The sequence below is a fragment of the Anser cygnoides genome, chromosome 18 (assembly GCF_040182565.1).
Source record: "Anser cygnoides isolate HZ-2024a breed goose chromosome 18, Taihu_goose_T2T_genome, whole genome shotgun sequence".
In the NCBI taxonomy this organism is placed as follows: Eukaryota; Metazoa; Chordata; class Aves; order Anseriformes; family Anatidae; genus Anser; species Anser cygnoides.
In genome coordinates this window covers 1,433,005-1,451,587 of record NC_089890.1, presented here as the reverse complement: position 1 = coordinate 1,451,587, position 18,583 = coordinate 1,433,005, and the positions used below count along the sequence as shown (strand labels likewise).

The window sequence follows — 18,583 nt, the reverse complement described above, 5'->3', positions numbered from 1 at the left end:
ACCCTGGATGTGTTATTTCAAACTGAGCCTCATGCTGTTCGGAGGAATTCGAGGGGGCTGAGAACAACCGCATGGGAGCCCCCAGGCTTGGAAGGAGCTGAGGTGGCAGGCCAGGGGCCACAGTCCCTGGGACGGGCAGTGTGATGGGTGCATGCCTGCCAGGCTCTTCCCAGGCTGTGCAGAGAGCGTCCCCTCTGCTGTGTTTGGGACCGGTCACGCCATGCCCTCCTCCTCCAGCATCCCAGGTGCTGGGCTGGGGTGGGCACCTGGGGGCTCCCTGCACCCCATGCCTGGCATGCTGGCATGGTGCCCCTCAGCATGGGGAGCATGCAGCTCCCTCTGTCCGGCTCAGCCCCACTCGGCACCGTGGCTTCTCCATGGCTGGGCTTGGCACCTGCTGCCTCCCACTGCAGGTTTCTTGTGCGCGTGTCGTCCTGATGAATAATCTTTTCCACTCCGTTGCTCGGTAGGTGATTCGTGTTGGTACCATGAGATGCTGGGGTGTCTGTGCCAGGCAGGGGGGGCTCGGGGCACAAGCAGGACCTGTGGGGCAGTGCCGTGCCCAGGCAGCGTGGCTGGTTGGGAGCTGGGGTGCTGGGCTGGGGGCCGCAGGACCCAGAGTGGGGGGTGGGAAAGGGCTCGGCTTTGATGTGCCAAACAGAAGCCCGAGGTGCGGGTAATGGAAACTTCTGGGCAGCTTTATTTATCCCCTGCTCCAGTTACAAGCCCATCTCGCCTTCCCCATTGTCAGGAGGGAAACTCAAGCCTCAGCTGGTGCTTGTCATGGCTTCTTGTGGGGCGGAGCCGGGGGCTGTCCGCTCCGCACCGTGGGCAGGGGGGGCTGGCCAGGGCACCGGGAGCAGTGTGGGCAGCCAGGCCTGGCTCGGGGTGGCTCTGCCAGGACTCGGGCGCAGGGGCTCCTGCCCCGCGGAGGGAACCAGGGCACGGCTCGGCACGGCGGGGCCAGCGCAGCTCTGGGCCTGCTGGGCTGGGCTGCCTCTGGTCCGTGCCTGGCGCCAGTGGGGAGCTGGGCTCAGACCTCTCCGTCCTCTAATTGTTCATTCATTAGCCAGCACTGGGGGCCTCCCTGTCCCTCCTTCAAGAGCAACAAGTCTGTGAGGGAGCCTCCTTAGCACACCCAGGTTAGCACTGGCGAAGGCCTTGAGCTCAGAGCCCTGACAAGAGCTGCGAGCTCAGAGGGCTGCTTGTGGGGGCAGCCATTTCCCCTCCCCACAGCCCCTCTGCACGGGATCTCCCCACTGCCAGCCCCAGCAGGGCCAGGCTAACAACATGCATTTAGCGTGAGAGCAGCCCTTGTACCCTAACCCAGTCACTGGGAGGCTTCCTCAGCCCTGCCAAGCACCCTAGGGCAGAGGCAGGGGCTAGTGCTGACCCCAGCCTGTCCTGGCCTTACTGTCACCCTGCAGATGGCTGCTGCAGGATTGAAAGAGACAGGCACAGCTTGGCTGAGGGAGCTGCACCCTTTGCCCAGCCGTAGTTAGAGGAGCAGTGGCGGGGCCCATGGCCAAGGGCGAGCTGTGAGCGGCCAGCCCTGAGGCCGCAGCAGGGATGGGTTACACAGCCCCAGCCCCTTGCCTGCTGCAGCCACTGAGCTCAGCAGGGCTTTGTGTGCCAGGGTCGCTGGTGTGACCGATGAAACGAAGTGCCTTTAATCCACCCCCCCCCCCCGCCACTGTCCCTTGGCGGGGGCTGGGACACTGGGAGAAGGTGAGTGATACTGTCTGCCTCCCCCAGGAGTTGGTGCTGCTGTCAGCCACACCTGAGCAGAGCTGGAGACAGCACTGATGTGCACTTGCTGGCACGCAGCCCCTGTGCAGGGGCCCTGTGGTGCCAGGGCATCCCTTGGCACCCAGTGGTGGGTGCCCTGAAGCTCGGACATCTTCTCGTGATGCCAGAGCCCAGGGGGTGCTGAGCAGGCAGGTAGGCACCCAGTCCCATTCCTAGGCTGGTCACAGTGCTGCCAGGGCAGGGACCCCCCCCACGTGGTACCCCTGCTGCAGGGCTTGGGGTGGGTGGGTGGGGTTGTAGCCTCCTGGGATCTCTGGCCTGCCATGGAGGGTCTGTTTGGGCAGATAAAAGGGTCATGACCTGAGGCAGGAGAGTCAATATTGGCTCCAGGACAGGCTCCAAAGTCCAGCGCGGGGAGCTGGCTGACGGAGCTGGGCAGGGGGCAGCTCACCCGGGGGGGGGGCCACATGCCTGTGCCAGAGGTGCAACCCATGCTGCTACCAAGGGCCTTGCAAGACCCCTGGTGTGCAGGGAAGCATGTGGTGCTAAGCCCCAAGCTGGCTCAGTGCAGCGGCAGCATGAACACAGGCACACAGCACAGCAACAGCAGCAGTCCATGTTCCAGCTCCCTGGGTGGCTTGTGGAGTCTGGTGGGGACACCCTGCCCTTGAGCACCCTGGCACTTGCCAAATAGCTCGCTGCCTCTCAAGCACTCACCCAGATAAGTGTGTGCTGCTGGGCCCCAGCTATCGCACAGTGGTGGAGCTGCCGGCGCCCGACCGCTGCCTGCTATCAGGCCCAGCAGCCCAGCTGGCTCCACTGCAGGCCCCAGGAGCTCAGCGGGGCTGGCCCCGCTAGCGCCACAGAGCCAGACCAAGCTGGAGATGCCCCTCTGACCTGCCTTCTGCTGGGGCCCCTGCCTTTGTCACAGCAGCTCTCAACATTGTGGCACAGACCACTTCAGTGTCACTGCTTTTCTGCAGCTCCCCAAGCCCAGGGTGTGCTGGGGAGAATCAGCTGCCCGTCCTCCCGCACCCCCAGCTCACCCCAGACCCTGCAGGCCATCTCCCCTCCATCCTCCTTGGAGCAGCCACAAACAGAACCAAACCATAGCAACCCCCCCACACCACTTGCTGACACTGTGCGCTCGGCCCTCGGAGGATTCGAGCTGAAGCTGGTCTGGTTTTAGAGACCAGGCCGAGCTCGGCCCTGTCCCATCCCCCCGGGAGCCCTTCTGCTTGCCTCTCACAACTGCCTGAGGCACAGGAGGCAAGGCTGCAGAGGCTGAGGCCACCCCGAAGTCCTGGCCCAGGCTCCTGCTCCCCAGCACTCCTGAAGCTGCAGACATTATCGCCCCTGCCCCACAAAGCAGGAAGGTCCTGGGTCCCTTCAGCAGCAGAAATAAATTATCTGTGCTCTGAAAAGGTGCTAAAAAAATCCCAAGTCACACGGGCCATTAGTTGCTTAATATTAATCATTAAGCTTCAAGGAAGCCAAGATGGGACCCGGGCAGAGGGCCCTTGTAAGCCGCTCCCTGCGGCCACGCTGAAGACCCAGAAGACGCAGGCAGCCCCAGCCCTGGTTTGTCACCCAGAGCGACAGTGGGTGCAGCTGGGCCTGCCATCGCCCACCAGCCTGCAGCACCGGGGGTGCCACAGCTGCCTGCCAGCGCAGAGTAGGGACAGCTATTTATAGGACACTAATGCCATGCAGGGGCTGCTATAAAAAGCGAATCTCAAAAAAGGTCTCACAGCAGATGCTGCTGTGAGGTCTCCACATTGAGGCCTGGACCCATCCCAGCTTGAGTCATGCTCTGGTTCACCCAGGTCCTGTTGCACATCCAACAAGCAAAGCCTTCACTTGTGGTGTGGGGATGAGGCTTCTCTGAGGAAAGCATTATTTATCCATCGCCAGTAATCTTAAAGCCCACGAAGCCTGGGGGGGGCTAAACCCCGCTCAGCCCAGCAGAGCCGGACCCCACTTGGCTCAGATCAGCTCCTGAGCACTCCCAGCTCTGCTCCTAAACAATCAGGACAATGGCAATGCCCAGGAAGGCATCACACTCCTGACCTGATGGCACTGGTAGAAGTACAGACAAACTTTGACCAACACCTTCCTTGTACAGCTGACTGGTTGTACATCAGCAACAAGTGGTTACTTGGCCTGGTGCTGAAGCCTGGTAGAGCAGTGTGTCCCAGCCACACTGGGAAAGAGCCGATGGCTCCTTGGGAGCCATGCTTTGCAGACACAGCAGGAACAGTCCCCACCGATCTCTGAACTGCAGCAAACAGGTCTGTGGTTACAAAATGCACATTAACAGACCTAGGGAAGAAGTTTTGATGGCAATCTAGACACACAATGCTGAGGTGAAAGAGCAACGTTATTTAGCTCCCCTCATCACTCCCTTGTATTCCCTTCAGAACAACCCACAGTGCCATGATGCAGTAAAGAGCCCCGCATCCTGTTGCAGGAGCAACATTTGCAATCCAAAGGACAAGAACGGACTGAAAGGGGCAGCCAGCTCAAGGACTGCTCCCTCCTGACCTTTCACTGTCCAGGAGCAAAAAGAACACATCCCCTTGTCTTTGGGGAGGACAATCAATAGGGCCAGCTCCAAGCACACACCTCCATGCCAGCAAATAACCTTCTGCCCAGCAAAGCTTAGGAAAAGGCATCGTGCAAAGACAGCCCCATCACAAAGATGGTAACAGCAGCACAACCCACCTGTCCGAGCAGGTACACCACCTGGACCAGAGGGGCACAGCCCAGGCGGTGGTATAACCAAATGTGAGCAGAGCTCAGCCTAGAAGATGGTTCTCCAGAGTTGTAAGCTGACCCAACCCAGACTCAGTGCTCCTTTGATCCTTTTCTCTGTGCCTCCCTTTTCCCTCCAGAATTAAGACAGCTGTATCACTTCTGATGCGGACTCTGGGGAAAGCAGAGCTCTGTGGAACATGAGATGTCTTAGTCTTGCACAGAGGGCACCTACAAAGGACTTGAAGCAAGCCAATTTTACAAACACAAGTACATAATGTTTATTTTTTAACTTTCCAATTTATTACAAGTACAGCCCTTAGCAGAACCCCCCTCCCGCCACAAATGACATTTATTTTTAAAAAACATACAGTTCCAAAGGTTTCACTGTGTAGGACCTGCAGAAAATGTTCTCTATTAACAGGACAAAACATAGCCTCTGAAGGGGACGTGCGAAATACAAACGTCAGTGCTATTCTGTGGGGCGTGGAGCTGAGGCTGGGGAGAGGGGAAGAGGGAAGTGGCTGGAAACCTGTCTAGTCTCGACAGCCATCAACAGTCCAGAACTGAAACAAATACCTGTTAATAAAAAAGTTCACAAAACTAGGCTGCAATTTTTTAATCGAGGATCTCAAATTTATTCTCAAATCACAGGAGCTGCAACAGCTGCTTTTGTTTTTCCGTGTTACAAAACCAGTATAGAACAGCACTGTGACTAGTTTGTTCTAAACTGAAGAATTCTATAACAAAAAGTTCAAGCCTTAATTGTATGATCAAAACCTGTAATGATGGAGAGGGAGAGGTGATTAAAGAACGTTCTTTTCTTAGAGAAAAGTCAGTATCTCAAGTGGCAGAACCCACCGCTGGGGCCATGGCAGAGCAGCCTCCCAGCAGGACAGAGCTTCCCCACTGGTCAGCCTGTGCGGGACGGTCCTCATGGTGCTGGGGGAGTGCGAGAGAGGTGAGCTAGGGAAGGCGTTACTCCAAAAGGAGATGAGAGCATGGCTAGAGAGGGACTGGGAAACCCCCACCAAGTCCCCCAGTGTAACTCCAGCTACTGATAGGAAAATGAGTTTTCAGAGGGGGGAAAATATACAGCAAACACAATTTGATATAAACTGTACATGTGCCAAAGCAAGACAACAGTATCTTACAGGTGTTCTTTATACAAGATCACAGCTAGAAACAAGCCACTTTTAATAACTAGAAAATTATTTTAAAAAGTTACACAGAACATGTTTCTGCTGCTCCCCTTGCCCTGGAGCGCCCTACAGGGTGTGCAGAAAGACATGCTCTCTGGTATACTTCTGGCACTAGGTTCATCCAAAGGGCTACATGATTGTGTGCTGTTCAAGGTGAGCAGGGAAACCAACTGACTATTCTCTGCCACTTATGTGTGGAGAGCTGATCTCAGAAGAACTCTTCAGAGCACAACCTCCAGAGATTGCTCCCCAAGGGTGGGGGGGTGGGGTGGGGGGGAAGCAAGAGCACCTTGAAGCCAATTGTATTAGGATGCTGGTGAAAGCTGTGTCTCTATAAATGTAAGTGCTTGCTCGCCCTACACAACCCTTCATTGGGGGCTCAAAAATTAATACCATATAAATATATACATACAAGAACTAGCAGCCCATTGGCCTGATCGCACCCAGTCCATCTGTGAAGCAGTATGATCCCTCCCTGCACCAGCTCAAGGCTGGTGTCACATCACAGGCAGCAGACAGCAGAGGTTCCACCACGCTCCAGTGCTGGCTGCTTGCAGAGTGGAGGAAGTGGCTCGTTCCAAGAAAGCCAACGGCGCCCAAGCTGGAGTAGGCTTCACGCGCCCCTGCCCCGCCAGGCTTTGGCCAGGCCTTCCCCTTGCCCTCCCACCTTCCCCTCCTAGCAGGACAGACATGTATGAGCTTTGTGTATTTTGCAGGAAGCAGTTAAGTCATCTCTGCTCACTCAATGGATGACCAAATATTTGAGGAAATTGCAGAAAAAATAAAGTTAGGACGGGCCAAAGGAAAGGCTGTATTAATAGAGAAGTGCCTGCTGCTTCCTAACTCCCTTTAGACAACCCATCCTGCTGCCCAGCAGCACCAGAAGGCCTGCTCCAGCTCTGGCTCTCCCCCTAGTCCCCCCCCCATCCCTCATTTCTTCCTTTTCCGCCCCCGGGAATGTTCAAGGGGCTCTGACTCACTGTCGCCTTCCTGCTCCTCCAGTCCCTGGCACCTGGCAGAGAGCTTCTTACGTTTCCTGCGTGCATACGTGTGGCCAGGAAGGTGCTTGTGCACCATGTCGATCAAACATTGTTCTGTCTTCTCCAGGCAGGACAGTACGTGACTCCCATTCTGGTTGTAGCGCTCGGCATTGGAGAACACCTGTTTGATGTCAGAGAGGAACTCCTGCACCGAGCGGTAACTGCCACAAGAGCACTTGCTCTGCATAGTCTGGAAGTCCATAGGGTTGCTGATGACCTCAAAGTAATCTTCGGCTTCTTCTGTGGTCACTGGCTCCCTGACGAACGAAGAGCCACAAAGATAGGAGGAAAATGACAGGCCCTGGCACTGCGCAGCGCAAAGCTGTGGAGGTGTGAACCACCCCCACCCCCTCTGCTGAGCAGCAGCCCCAACCTACACCCCCTGCAGTGCCATAGGCAAACCCACGAACCTCAACGGTGCTACAGTGTTAGCCCTGTGCTGGCTGCAGTGCTGAAGACAGGAATGACAGCAGCTCATCCTTCTGCCCAGAGTGCTGGCCCATAGGGACTGGTACATGGCAGGTAGGGCTATTTTGTCTCAGTCAAGCCTCCTACAGAGCACCTGCAAATCCTGGGGGCTGCAGAAAGCACCGATCCCATCCTCCCCTCTCTGGCTCATGGCCTACCACCCTCTGTTATACCACCTCAGAAGGGCCCCAGGTCTTCAGTCCAGCAGAGGACTGAGAGCATGGTGGTTTCTACTGGAGCAGATTCACTCCGACCTGTAACTTGCTTTTGAAACCCAGGTCTCACAACCAGCAAATGGATCCAGCAGGACTGCAGCATGGCCATCCCACACCTACACACAGCCCAGGTACAGTCCTGTGCACGTGGAGGAGGAAGCCACCTGCCCTCACCTGAAGGGCCAGCTGAAGCGGTATTTGATCAACTTGCTGAGGATTTCCTCACACTTCTGCAACTCAAGGCTTTGGCGACGTGTCGTCTTCTTTGTTTGAAGGACCTGCCCACACAAAGGAGGGATGCTGTTAAAAGGAGGGGAACGACCATGGGCTGTAGTATTCATTAAACAGTTTCTAGGCCAAAGAAGCTGGTTCTTAGCAGACCTTTTCAATTCTCTTGCTTACAAGCCAGTGTCTCTCAGGGTGGGGATATGCAATACTGCTGCAGAAAAACAGCTCAGCTCTTTCAGACGCAGACGTCTTCTACAATAATCGAGAGGCAAACTGCTCTGCTGCAGGACCTTTCATGGTAACAGCCAAGACACATGGTGGCAGCTTGAGTTACAGAATGGGAGCCCCATCCATAAGCTCTGATGGGAATAGCTCACAGGCTGCCTGTATTTTCTCCTGGCACAGCAAGCTTTTTCAAGATAGGTTTAAAAACAACAGGGTCAAAGGAAGCAGCCAAATAATATGGACAGCAAATGGAGAGTGTAAATTCCCTCTCTGAGCCCTTGGTGGACAGCATGTGAGAGGCAGAGGGGGAAGGCACTTGTGCTGCTGTACTGAGGGCCAATTCCAGAGCCTACTCTGCCATTTTAAATACCAAAGAGCAGCTGATACCTCAAGTGCTGCTGTCCGGTACAGAGGCAGAACACAAGGTCAGCTATTTGCCCACAAATCTGTAGGTCAGCCACCAGCACAGGGACATCTCCTCAGCTCTGACCATACACAGCTCATGAGGCATTGCTCTGCTTAGGGTACATCAGAAGGCTCCACAACACAGGGAGCCATTCCTGAGAACGCTTTGGTCTCTTTCCAGGACAAACAGTAAGTGAAAGAGCCCTAGTCAGAGTTCCTGACCCAGCTGTTCCAGTAAGATTTTTCCCACTTGAACATCTCTCCAAGCAGGCTGTGGCAGTCCATGCTGGGCTTGCTGGTTTGGTTGCCCTCCAATCTATAACAAACACCAGCTAAAAAGATGCTGCAGATCAGCGCAACCAGCCCACCCACACCCAGCACAAGAAGCTGTGAGCCCAAAGAGCACAATCAAGACCACTCGAGAGGAGTGACAGGATACAGCCGCAGCAGTGCTGCTCAGCAGACAGATGGCAGAAGCTAGTGACGTGGCCCACGGGGCTAGAGTATCCTCACATATCCCCTGTGGTGCATCCCTCCTCAGGACAAACAGGACAGTATGCGGCAGCTCCACCCCAACTAGCACGCACGCACAAGATTGCTCAGGAGCAGAAGGTTTTATTCTTCAAATGTCAAGTGAAACCTAAGCCAGCCAAATTATGTCCTGGAGGTTGGGGAGTGACCATACGGACAACAACTGCCAGAAAATGGCCAAGGCCAGGGAGTGAGGGTCCTACATTGCTGGCATTCTCTGAACATGCAGGACCCCCTTCAGTCCCCCCATCTCTCTGTAGAGACATATGGATACTATTTAAAACCCTTTAACAAGCTGCAGGCTGCCTGCTAATCAAGGAGGGACAATGCGTGGAAGCGGCTGGGGAAAGATGTCTGGCATATCTCTGCTCTGTTTGCACCGGGCCCTTAAGGATATGCCTCCTTTGTTAACCCGCCTCCAGCCCAGCACGGGTTACACAATACAATTCAGGGTATTTCTTTGGGAAGGGGAGGGGAGGAAGTGTGACACCTGTTTCGTTTATAACTCATGATGTGAGCAGCCCCCAGGGAGCAATTTGGCTCTTACCAGCTCATCAATGTCTGCGCCGTTGACAGGTGCAGCCCGCTGCTGGGGTCCCCTGGCAGGGTGCAGCGACTGCTTCTTCCTTTGGTGCCTTCCCTGCCTCGAGGAGTACATGGCTGTGCTCTGCTTGCCCCGGGCGGCCTTTCTGGGTCTCACTGAAACACATAAGCCATGGGCTTAGAGGAATGGGTTAACCTGGAAGCAGAGATCACAAGCCTTTTCCCCAGACATACACACCAGGTGTAACTCAGCACAGAGGAACTACTGAACCCATGGATGAGGGGAATGGCCCAGCTTCTCATCACCATCCTCATCCAGCACATGCCCGTGTCAGCTGTGTTCAGTACCCCTCTTCAGATGAAGTATGCACTTCCTGTCCAAAAAGAGGCCAATGCTGTCTGGCAACAATCTTCTAACTAAGGGTGGTCACACATACCAGCCCTCTGCTTCTGAGGGACATCTGGGGGCTTCCAGCTACTCTGCCACAGGTATGGCTTTGCTTGCTTCCTGCGTGTTGTAAATAGAAAGACCCTCTGCCTGCAGAATTAAGTGCCGAAACCTTGACACATCAAGACTTGAGGGAGGGTGGGAGAAGTAATGCAAGGATAGACAGTTGTTTTAAATATAACTGCAACATCTTTTTTGAAAGCACCGGGTACAGAAACCTGCACAACTGCTCTGGTTTCCTGCTGCCCCCTTGCTCCTCAGCCATTTGTGGATGGGTTCTTTTCCAAACATTTATGAGTGGCCCACACAGTGGGATAAGCCAGTTGCTAAGCCCCCCTGGAAAGTGAACTGTGTGCAGAGGGAGTGTCAAGTTACTGCAGCAGGGAGCTGCTCCACGTGCTGCAAGTGGGAAACAATGGGATTTTATTCCCCAAGACCAGGGCTGCTGCATTATGTCCCACAGTAATGTTCCTGATCGTTTGTTAAGTCTCCCTGTCAGAGCCTTACAATGATGGAAATGCAAGTGTGCTGTTCAACTCCCTTGTCTTATATTTCTCTCATGACCCCTGTGTATCAGGAGAATATTCTGGTTTTCGTCCCCAGCCAAGCTCCTTCCACCTGGTCACAAGTGCTTGAGCAAGCTGCATGCAGCATGCTGTAGCACTTTATCTGCAGCCTCTAATCCAGCCCTGTCCAATAAATCATCTTGCCAGGCTCCCACCGCAGAGTAAGTGTGCGTCAGGGCAGTGGGACGTCTGCCTGCTGTCACTCCTGCTTGTGTGTCAAGCAGGAGGCACGTGTTAGATGTCTGACAATCCAACATTCTAAGTTATATCCCTCAGGATAAACGCCACATGGATTAATGGGACTTCTCTATTAAAACAAAAGTTTTCCACAGTGACCTTTCCATGTCAATGCTCTTTAAAACCAGGAGTTGCATTTAGTGCTTTATTTTTAGTGACTGTAACTCTTCCGCTATTGTTTGGAAACCTTGGCTTTGCTCCTGACTTGGCCATGCAACATGGACTGAACACGCTCCAAGTGTGGACACAGATACACCACAGAACAACAAGCAGCATACATAGCTAGGGTATCAGTGAACATCCCTGAAACTAGAATGAAGCAGGGGAATCAAGACTGATAGACACAGATGGAAACCCTTGAAAGAACACGGGATAAGCCTTTGGGTCCCAGTCTCTGAATTTCACCATCTGCCCTGGTTAAGACAGTCTGAAGCTAATTTTATGTTAGTCAAGGACATTTTGACTGAAAGCAAATGCTGGCAGTACACCATTCCAACACCGAGCTTTTCAGTGTACCAAGTTGCCCAAATGAGACAGAGTCAAACTCCCTTAAAAACAAAGTGGATACACTCACTAATAAGTGGTAAGTGATCACACTGTACACCGGAATAGAGAAGTAGTCACTGAGGAGTCTAGAAAATGCTATTCTATTCCATTCAGCTGCCCAGGAACGAGCTAGCATGCATCCTGAGTGGCCTCTGTATGCAACTAACAGGTGCTGGCAGTTCAGGCCACACTACACCTTCAATACTGTGCCTTCCCAGTGGAATGGATAGATGAAGTACTGGTCTTACTACTTGAAAAGGGCACCTTGCCACTAGAAATCCTGCATTTAAGAGGTTACAACCTGGTGGAAAAGGAAAAAGTAAGGAGAGGGAGCTGTGGTTAAAACTTGAGGAGAACCTACTAACAGTGTTCAGTTTAGCAAAAAGCTCTCTAGGCACAGACCGTCAGTACCAGTAACAGATAATGCCATTTAACCCTTCCCTGCTGCAGCCTCTGCTGACTGCCAGGTAGTGTATTATTAGCAGTGTTCCCAGGGAAGCAACCAACAGTGAGCAAGAGCTCACTACAGTTTAAATCTCTAAGTGCTGTCTTTGTACAAAGGGAAAAGAGCTACTTCCAGCTCCCCAGGTAACATACAACACAACCACAGCCTTCCTTGTGAAATCTCCCAATTTTCCAAGAACCTGTTCTGTATGAGGAGAAGTACAAGTCTGAAATTGGACTAATTTTTTGGACACTGAAGGCAGAGTCTTAACATTTTCTGTTACTTTCCTGCATGGTCAAAGCCTTACGTTTCAGTCCAGCAACTTCGTAATCTTCTTCCTCTTCTTCTTCTTCCTCAGCATCTTGTTCATCAGAAGCTTCCTCACCTTCTTCACTTTCATCTTCACCACAATCCTCTGTGTAGTTCCTAGAGCAAAGCAAGTAACACATATTTGTTGTACCAGAACCTGGTGTGAGAAGCCCTGGGCCTTCTGTACTGTTTGTTCACACACAGACTTGCTGACCAACTCAATGTGTAAAATAAAATTCAGACTCAAACTGAAGCAATCTACTGTATTTCCTAGAGTATCAAGCTGTAGCTACAGCTAAAAGGGCACTTCCCAGACTACAATCTGAACATCTGGGCTCACAATTCCCGGCAGATAAATCTGTGTATTCCTTCCCCCATCCCAGGCACCTTGACCACTTGACAAAGTATTTTTGATACTGACTGCTATGCACTTACTTTTCCCTGAGAGGAAGTGCTGCTGTTTTACACAGGTCTGCCTGCAGGCCTGGCCTAAGGAATTTCAGATTTTTTATGTTGTTCCTGCTGGAATATTTCCCCACCATCACCTTTCATTGTCATGCTACTTGCATGTGCACTATAGGAAACAGACCTTGATTAGTGCTATTCATAGCTAAGCTTATTACTGAGCAGATCATCAGTTCAGGCTTCTCATGTGCTGATGTCAAAAGCCACAACGACTCTGCCCAGGAGTTCCAATTTTCTGCAAGTGTTTGTTAAAGCATTTAAACCGTAACAAAAAGTAGCATGCATAGGCAGAAGGGGACAAAGGCAAAGCTATTGTGGGAATCTCAGTCCTCCGGAGAAAGAGGATCTTGAGCAGTAAATGGAATAAGAATTAGCTCCCACAGGAGCAAAAGCAGGGCAAAAGTCTTTGCAGGCCAGTATTTTTTTCCTGCCTCAGCTAGGAATAGCAGAAAGCAGATAACAAGACAGGTGTTGCTCCACCTGATGGCTGTCATCCAGGAGCCAAGCAGCTTGCAGGTGACTCCACCACATCAAAGTAACTATGATCTCAGGCTAGAACAGCTGCATTAAGGCCCTGTAATTTTTGTACTAGTCTGATGAACTCTTAAATGGTGCCCAGGGAGCTAAGTAATACTTTCAAAGCTGTGCACCACCTGCACACTACAAGCTAGTACTCCTCTTATTGTGCTGCCACTTTGTAAGGGAGAATCAGTTGACTGCTTATGCATCAGGTGTCATTTGATAGCCTCATCTTGCTGACAAGCATATAGGTGCAGCACAGAGTCACAATTAGCTTACTTTGTAAGCAAAAAAAATACATTTTGCATACAGTTAACTTTCAGCCTGCAATTCACAAAACAATTCAACCCCTTGCTGTCAGCGGGCAACTACTCAATTCTGCTGCATAGAACAATTTCGATTCCTCCTCAAATCATGTTCTCTCTGAAGTCAATAAGGGCTCTTGCCTTAAGGTGCCAATGTTCATCAGGTCCAGAAAACTGACAAGGTGGCATTTCAGAGTCTGATTTTTAGTCACCCAGTAGGGTTTGAGCTGCAGCCTGGAATAATGTCTGCTTTAATTAGACAAGGCCACAAGAGTAACTTAGCTCAGGGGACTACAGAGCTGTAGCACTACCAGCTATACTCCCACGTAAAAGTAACCCAACAAGTTGCTCAGTCAAACAAAGCAACAGTCTTTATTGCGTAGAATCTTGGTTCATGTTTTGTGCATGCTTCCACTGCCACACTGAAGTTACTTATTAAAATGACCGAAGTTGTCACGGGTCGGTACAACACAGGTGTGCTAAAGTTACAGCCTGAAAAAATTGCTTTTCTATTGTTCCAGTGCTATTGAATTAACTTGACTATTTCGATCCTTTTAAAGAGGCTGTTAAAGGCTTTTTGTGTTATCTTGTGAAAGCATGGCTAGAACTCTGCATCAATGATAGCAGGAAGGAAAGGAGCGCCACTTACCTGCCCCGTGAACCGCGCCTGGCAGTGGAAGGCTGACAAGCTGGGCACTGCCATTCACCATCTGGTATCTCATAGAGTGCCGGTCTCAGACAGAACAGGTGGAAGGCTTTGTTACACTCATCGCACAGGATCAGCTTGTCATCCTCACCTAGGAGAGTGTAACTTACTTGTAACCGAGCGTCACAGCCTTGCTCAACCTGTGATGCAGAAACTGCCACAGGGCTAGAGATCAGAAAGCAAGAGAAAGACACAAAATGCCCTCTGATGACAGGGACCCTTCCTCTCAGTTTCCACACTGCAGTGGAAACAAGCAGCATTTGAATTAAATACAACAATGTAAAGTCCCTCAACTCAAATGAAATCTTTGCAGGGCAAAGGCAGAAACCTGCCAAATATGTTCCACCCAGACTAAATCCCAAACCAAACACAGGGAAAGAATTATGCTGCAGAGATGCCCAAGAGCCTAGCAAGAAGCTAGGAACATAACCGTTCTTATTCTAGCCTCAATCTGATCAACTTGCACAGCATCTTCTTTCTACTTAAGGCAGCAAGCCCACAGGGAAAAAAAAAGTGTATGCAGCAGAACTAGCTTCTCTGTGCTTCTCTATGATGCAGGGAAACAGGAACGTAGTCCTGAGCCAGTTATTTCATTTACTGAGAAAAAAAAAAAATAATAATGCAGAGAGCTTGACAGCATGTCTCTAACATCCTGGTTTTCAAGCTCTGTGAAACTCTAGTCTGTTAGTCTCAGGTAAGCCCCCCCTTACATCTGCCTAGACCCCCCTTCTCAGCAGCAGACAGGACAGTTAACGCATTGGTTTGGAAGAGGCCCTGTAGTGAAGAAGGACATTGCACCAATTTATCTCTCATTTCTTCAGAGACGGACAGCATAGCTTTTTGGTAAACAGAAGTGGCCTAGCATTCCCCCAGGGGTCTGTCTGCTGCTAGTGTTTCAGCAAATACAGAATGACACAAAAAGCACACGATGAGGCAGAAGGTGCTACCAAGCTCTTTTCTCCAAGCTTCCATGAAAAGGAGGTTATGGCAGAACAATTACTAGTACTCCACTACTGGTGACACCCTCCCTAGCTTTCCCCTCCACCTGCAGGACTCTAAAGCCCTTCATCATGTCAGGCACACAGAGAAGATGGTCTCTTGTCACCTGTTCGGGTACTTCCCCAGCCTTACCAGAGCAGCAGCCAAAGGCAGATAGATTCATTTCTCTGCTCTCACACAAGAGACATTTTGCTTCTTCTAGCTCAGCAAGCAGTTCTACTTCCACTCTAGCCTCAAACTAGCACCATTCCACTTCTCTCTCCTATTGAGTTACAAAGCACATTAATCTTCCTAACCTCTTCTTGCTTGTTCCTTCTGTAAGAGATAGGAATAACTGACAAGGCTCAGAGACCCACGGACCATTCCAACTCAAAAATTAAACAGGGAAATGGACAGTGGCACAAAAGTTCCCAGAAGTATTTGGAGATGACTTGTGTCCAAGTACCGTAAATATTCAGGGAATAGCAGCTCTGCAATGTTCTGCAAGACTTTTTACTGGTTTCGTAAGAATGGTTTATTGGAGTCAGGGTCAAATGCTTCTGTGAGATCAATGCTTCTGTGTAAATCCTCATTTTTAAAACTCAGAATACAGCCAAAGCAAGTGACAACAACATGGGCATGTTGCCTAAGCAGGGCATGGAGAGGTGTCAGCGTCCGACTGTTACGCAGGCGGGGGGCAGGAATGCATACCTTTTTTGCGACACACTTTGCATCTGGCATTCTCTGCCGACATATCCCACTTGATACAGGCATCCAGCATCCCGAGCAGCACATGCATACGGGAGAAGGTCTGGGCCTCACGGATTGCTGTCTTCCACTTCTCCATGGCTGAAGCAACCTGCAGACAGACCTAACAACTTACAACGAAGCACACAGACACACCTCACTACAGTCTGAAGATGTTTTTAATATCCTTTATCTGGGGCCCTTAATAACCAAAACTCAACTTTATACTTCTTTCCTTCTCTACAGCCTCTGCAGTCCTATTTGTGGTTCATCTATAATCAGCCTTACTGGATTAGACAATTTGTTCATAGTAGTACAGCCTTTCTGCAGTTTATGGCCAAGATGAAACAACCTACGTGAACTGCACCAAATTCTTATTCTGAAAGTCTAACCCAAATAATCAGCAAACTAAGAAATTAAAAAGCAGAAATCTAGCACTGTAAAATGTGGGATGAAAGTCAGTAGACAGCTGGCAGCACCACTTGAGCGTGGTGGATTGGAGCAGCCTGTACTGCCCTCCAGTGGATACCGCAGAGAGGCTCGAGCCCATCAGCAAGATCCACCGCTTGGTCCTCTGAGCTGCTCAGCTGGGAAAGCGGACTGTGATAGAAACTGCTACCAGATTTGACAGCCCCAAATATGAAAACAGCACCTTTCCTTAGACAACATGACCTCAGCACAAGTGAAATCCCATAACTGTCTGCAAGCGAGGATGAGAGCGTTAAATCTGAGATTTACACCTAGTCTGCACATAGCAAGCTTCATATGAAACCTCAAACACAGCTCTGAAGGTTTAGAAAAAAAACATTACGGTGGACCGGAAATGCACCAGAACAGAGAAGTAATCCAGAGCCACTGCATGTTCAACTCAAATATTAATCCTCTGCTTTTTAACAATGAGGTGATGGCCTAGACATGACAGGGACATAATAGGACTCAAGTTAGCATTCTAACACAGGAGAATGAAAAAACAAACACTGAAGTGTCAGATGGGAAAAACTAAACTCTGCAGCTGACAGCAATTTGGGAGCCAAACAAAACCCAGGAATTTTGCAGAGTTGCACATTCTCCTCCCACTGAATTTGAGGAAGCGCAGTGTATATTAGATGTTTGGAAAAACAAACTGTTCTAATAAGCCAACATCCTTGCTGCCATTGCTAGTGTAGAACCTGGAGCCCAAGACATTCAAGACAAATGGAAACCTCCATAGCCTGCTGTGGCCGATTACACAGTGCTGTGCTATTTCTTTGCAGAACATTGTTGAGGTGCTTCACATACTGTGTAATTGATTTTCCAAGTAACTGTTCCATGGGTTTTGCTCTTAACATACTGGGTAACTGCTGGGCCAAGATAAATCTGCAAAAGCTGTTGGCACATTTTGCTTAGATTTCTCTCCCCAGGCCTACGGAATTTAACAGATTTTCAGCCTTGCTTCCCAAGCATCATGAGACTCAGGCATTTTAGCAGTACCATTATCAAGGGAGTTCAAATTGCCAAGTAGGCAAAACAGGAGACTGAAACAAGTTACTTAAATAACCTCCCAGCTGGAAGGGAGTGTTCTAGCACAGAAAACAAAAGCAAAACAAAACAAACAACAACAACAAACTACCAGAGGCAGCCTCAGTCACATTTCGACTTGAGAGTGACAGAAAATGTCTACTTTGGTAAAGCTAGGAAGCCTCTCATCTGGTACCCTAAGACAGTAAGAGAGAAATCCCTCTGAACAGCTGACACCACAAATGCTTGGTTGTGAAGCTGCTCTGAGATCTTGTCTGCCATCAGGGCCTGGGGCACTCCAGTGATACAGGTGAAAAGTGCTCCCCAGCCCGCTCCTTTGTGAACATTCCCAACCAGCAAGCAGCAGGGGTGGATAACCTACCCATGTTCTCATTACGCTTAGGCAGTTGTACTCATGACACACTGCAACAGTTCCCTTTGCTAATTCCCTGTCCTTTTGTAGGGCAGTGCGGAGTGCTACCACCTCCTGACGTGGGAACATTTGCACAGACTCGGAGGCAAAAGATAGATTTTCAGAAACTGCCATAAGCCAGGTCTACATTGCAATCTTTCACCACTCAGCAGTGGTGCTCTCTAGCTACGTAGCCGAGCCAGCAGGAACCCTTAGTATAGACAATTACGTCAGCAAACGGGTGCCTGTTAAGCCATAACTTGCTTCTCACAGGGAAAATGAGACAGAACGATGCCACAAGACTGCAATTTCTCTGGTGTAGTCAGCAAGCACACTAAGGTTTTTCCAGTACAGCCATACTATATTTTATCCACCGTGTACTCTCAGTGCAATTCTGGCTCTAAAAGACTTTGGAATTATTGTCCTGTACAGGAGATTTGTTTTTAAAAGCCTACCAGTCAGGCTTCTTCAACAGATAACTGCCTCTAAGATCTGGGCTGCTCTTTTAAGGTCATGTATAACGGTTTTCTGCAATGGCAAAAAGAAAGCTTATTCCATATAATCTGAGGTAAGGAAACAAACAAACAAGTTGAACATTCCCTGTGCAACCATAATTGTCTAGGAAACTCTGAGCCAGTTAAAGAAGTCACTGCACTACGTAAACGTTCCAGAGACATCAGCACAACACAAAAGCCAGTGCTCCAGAGGGGGATCTGCAACACCACACACTTGGGCTGGCAATACTGAAATCTATGCCATGCTGCTATAAGGCTGAGTTGTATAACAAAGTATGCAGCCACATTAGACAAATTGGGTAATACTAGAAAAAGTAGCAAGTTATTTTGAATTTAAGTCCTGCAATATTCAGAAATCCTACTGTTCTAGCTGGTTTTCAGATGAAGAAATTACTAATCAGTACGTTTCAGTCATACAGAGCATTTTGTCTAACCAGGCTACCGTAGCTGGAAATTATGAAATTGCTAAAGTGAAGCAAATTACAGAGACCTGGCCTTGCTACAAAGAATGATGCTCTGCAACCACAT

General features: G+C 50.3%; 1 protein-coding gene across 1 annotated transcript in view; it reads right to left on the bottom strand.

The window, feature by feature from the left end:
* Positions 1-4,783: 4,783 nt before the first annotated feature.
* The window catches only part of BAZ1B (bromodomain adjacent to zinc finger domain 1B), a 52,630-nt gene continuing 38,830 nt past the window's right edge, over positions 4,784-18,583 (bottom strand). Inside the window, exons 14-19 of the mRNA XM_048050077.2 lie at positions 15,596-15,743; positions 13,850-13,997; positions 11,910-12,028; positions 9,365-9,516; positions 7,603-7,706; positions 4,784-7,002 (exon numbers count right to left, since the gene is read on the bottom strand). Of these exons, the coding sequence (XP_047906034.2) occupies positions 6,636-7,002; positions 7,603-7,706; positions 9,365-9,516; positions 11,910-12,028; positions 13,850-13,997; positions 15,596-15,743 (1,038 nt within the window). The 3' untranslated portion in view covers positions 4,784-6,635. The remainder of the gene's footprint in view (positions 7,003-7,602; positions 7,707-9,364; positions 9,517-11,909; positions 12,029-13,849; positions 13,998-15,595; positions 15,744-18,583) is intronic.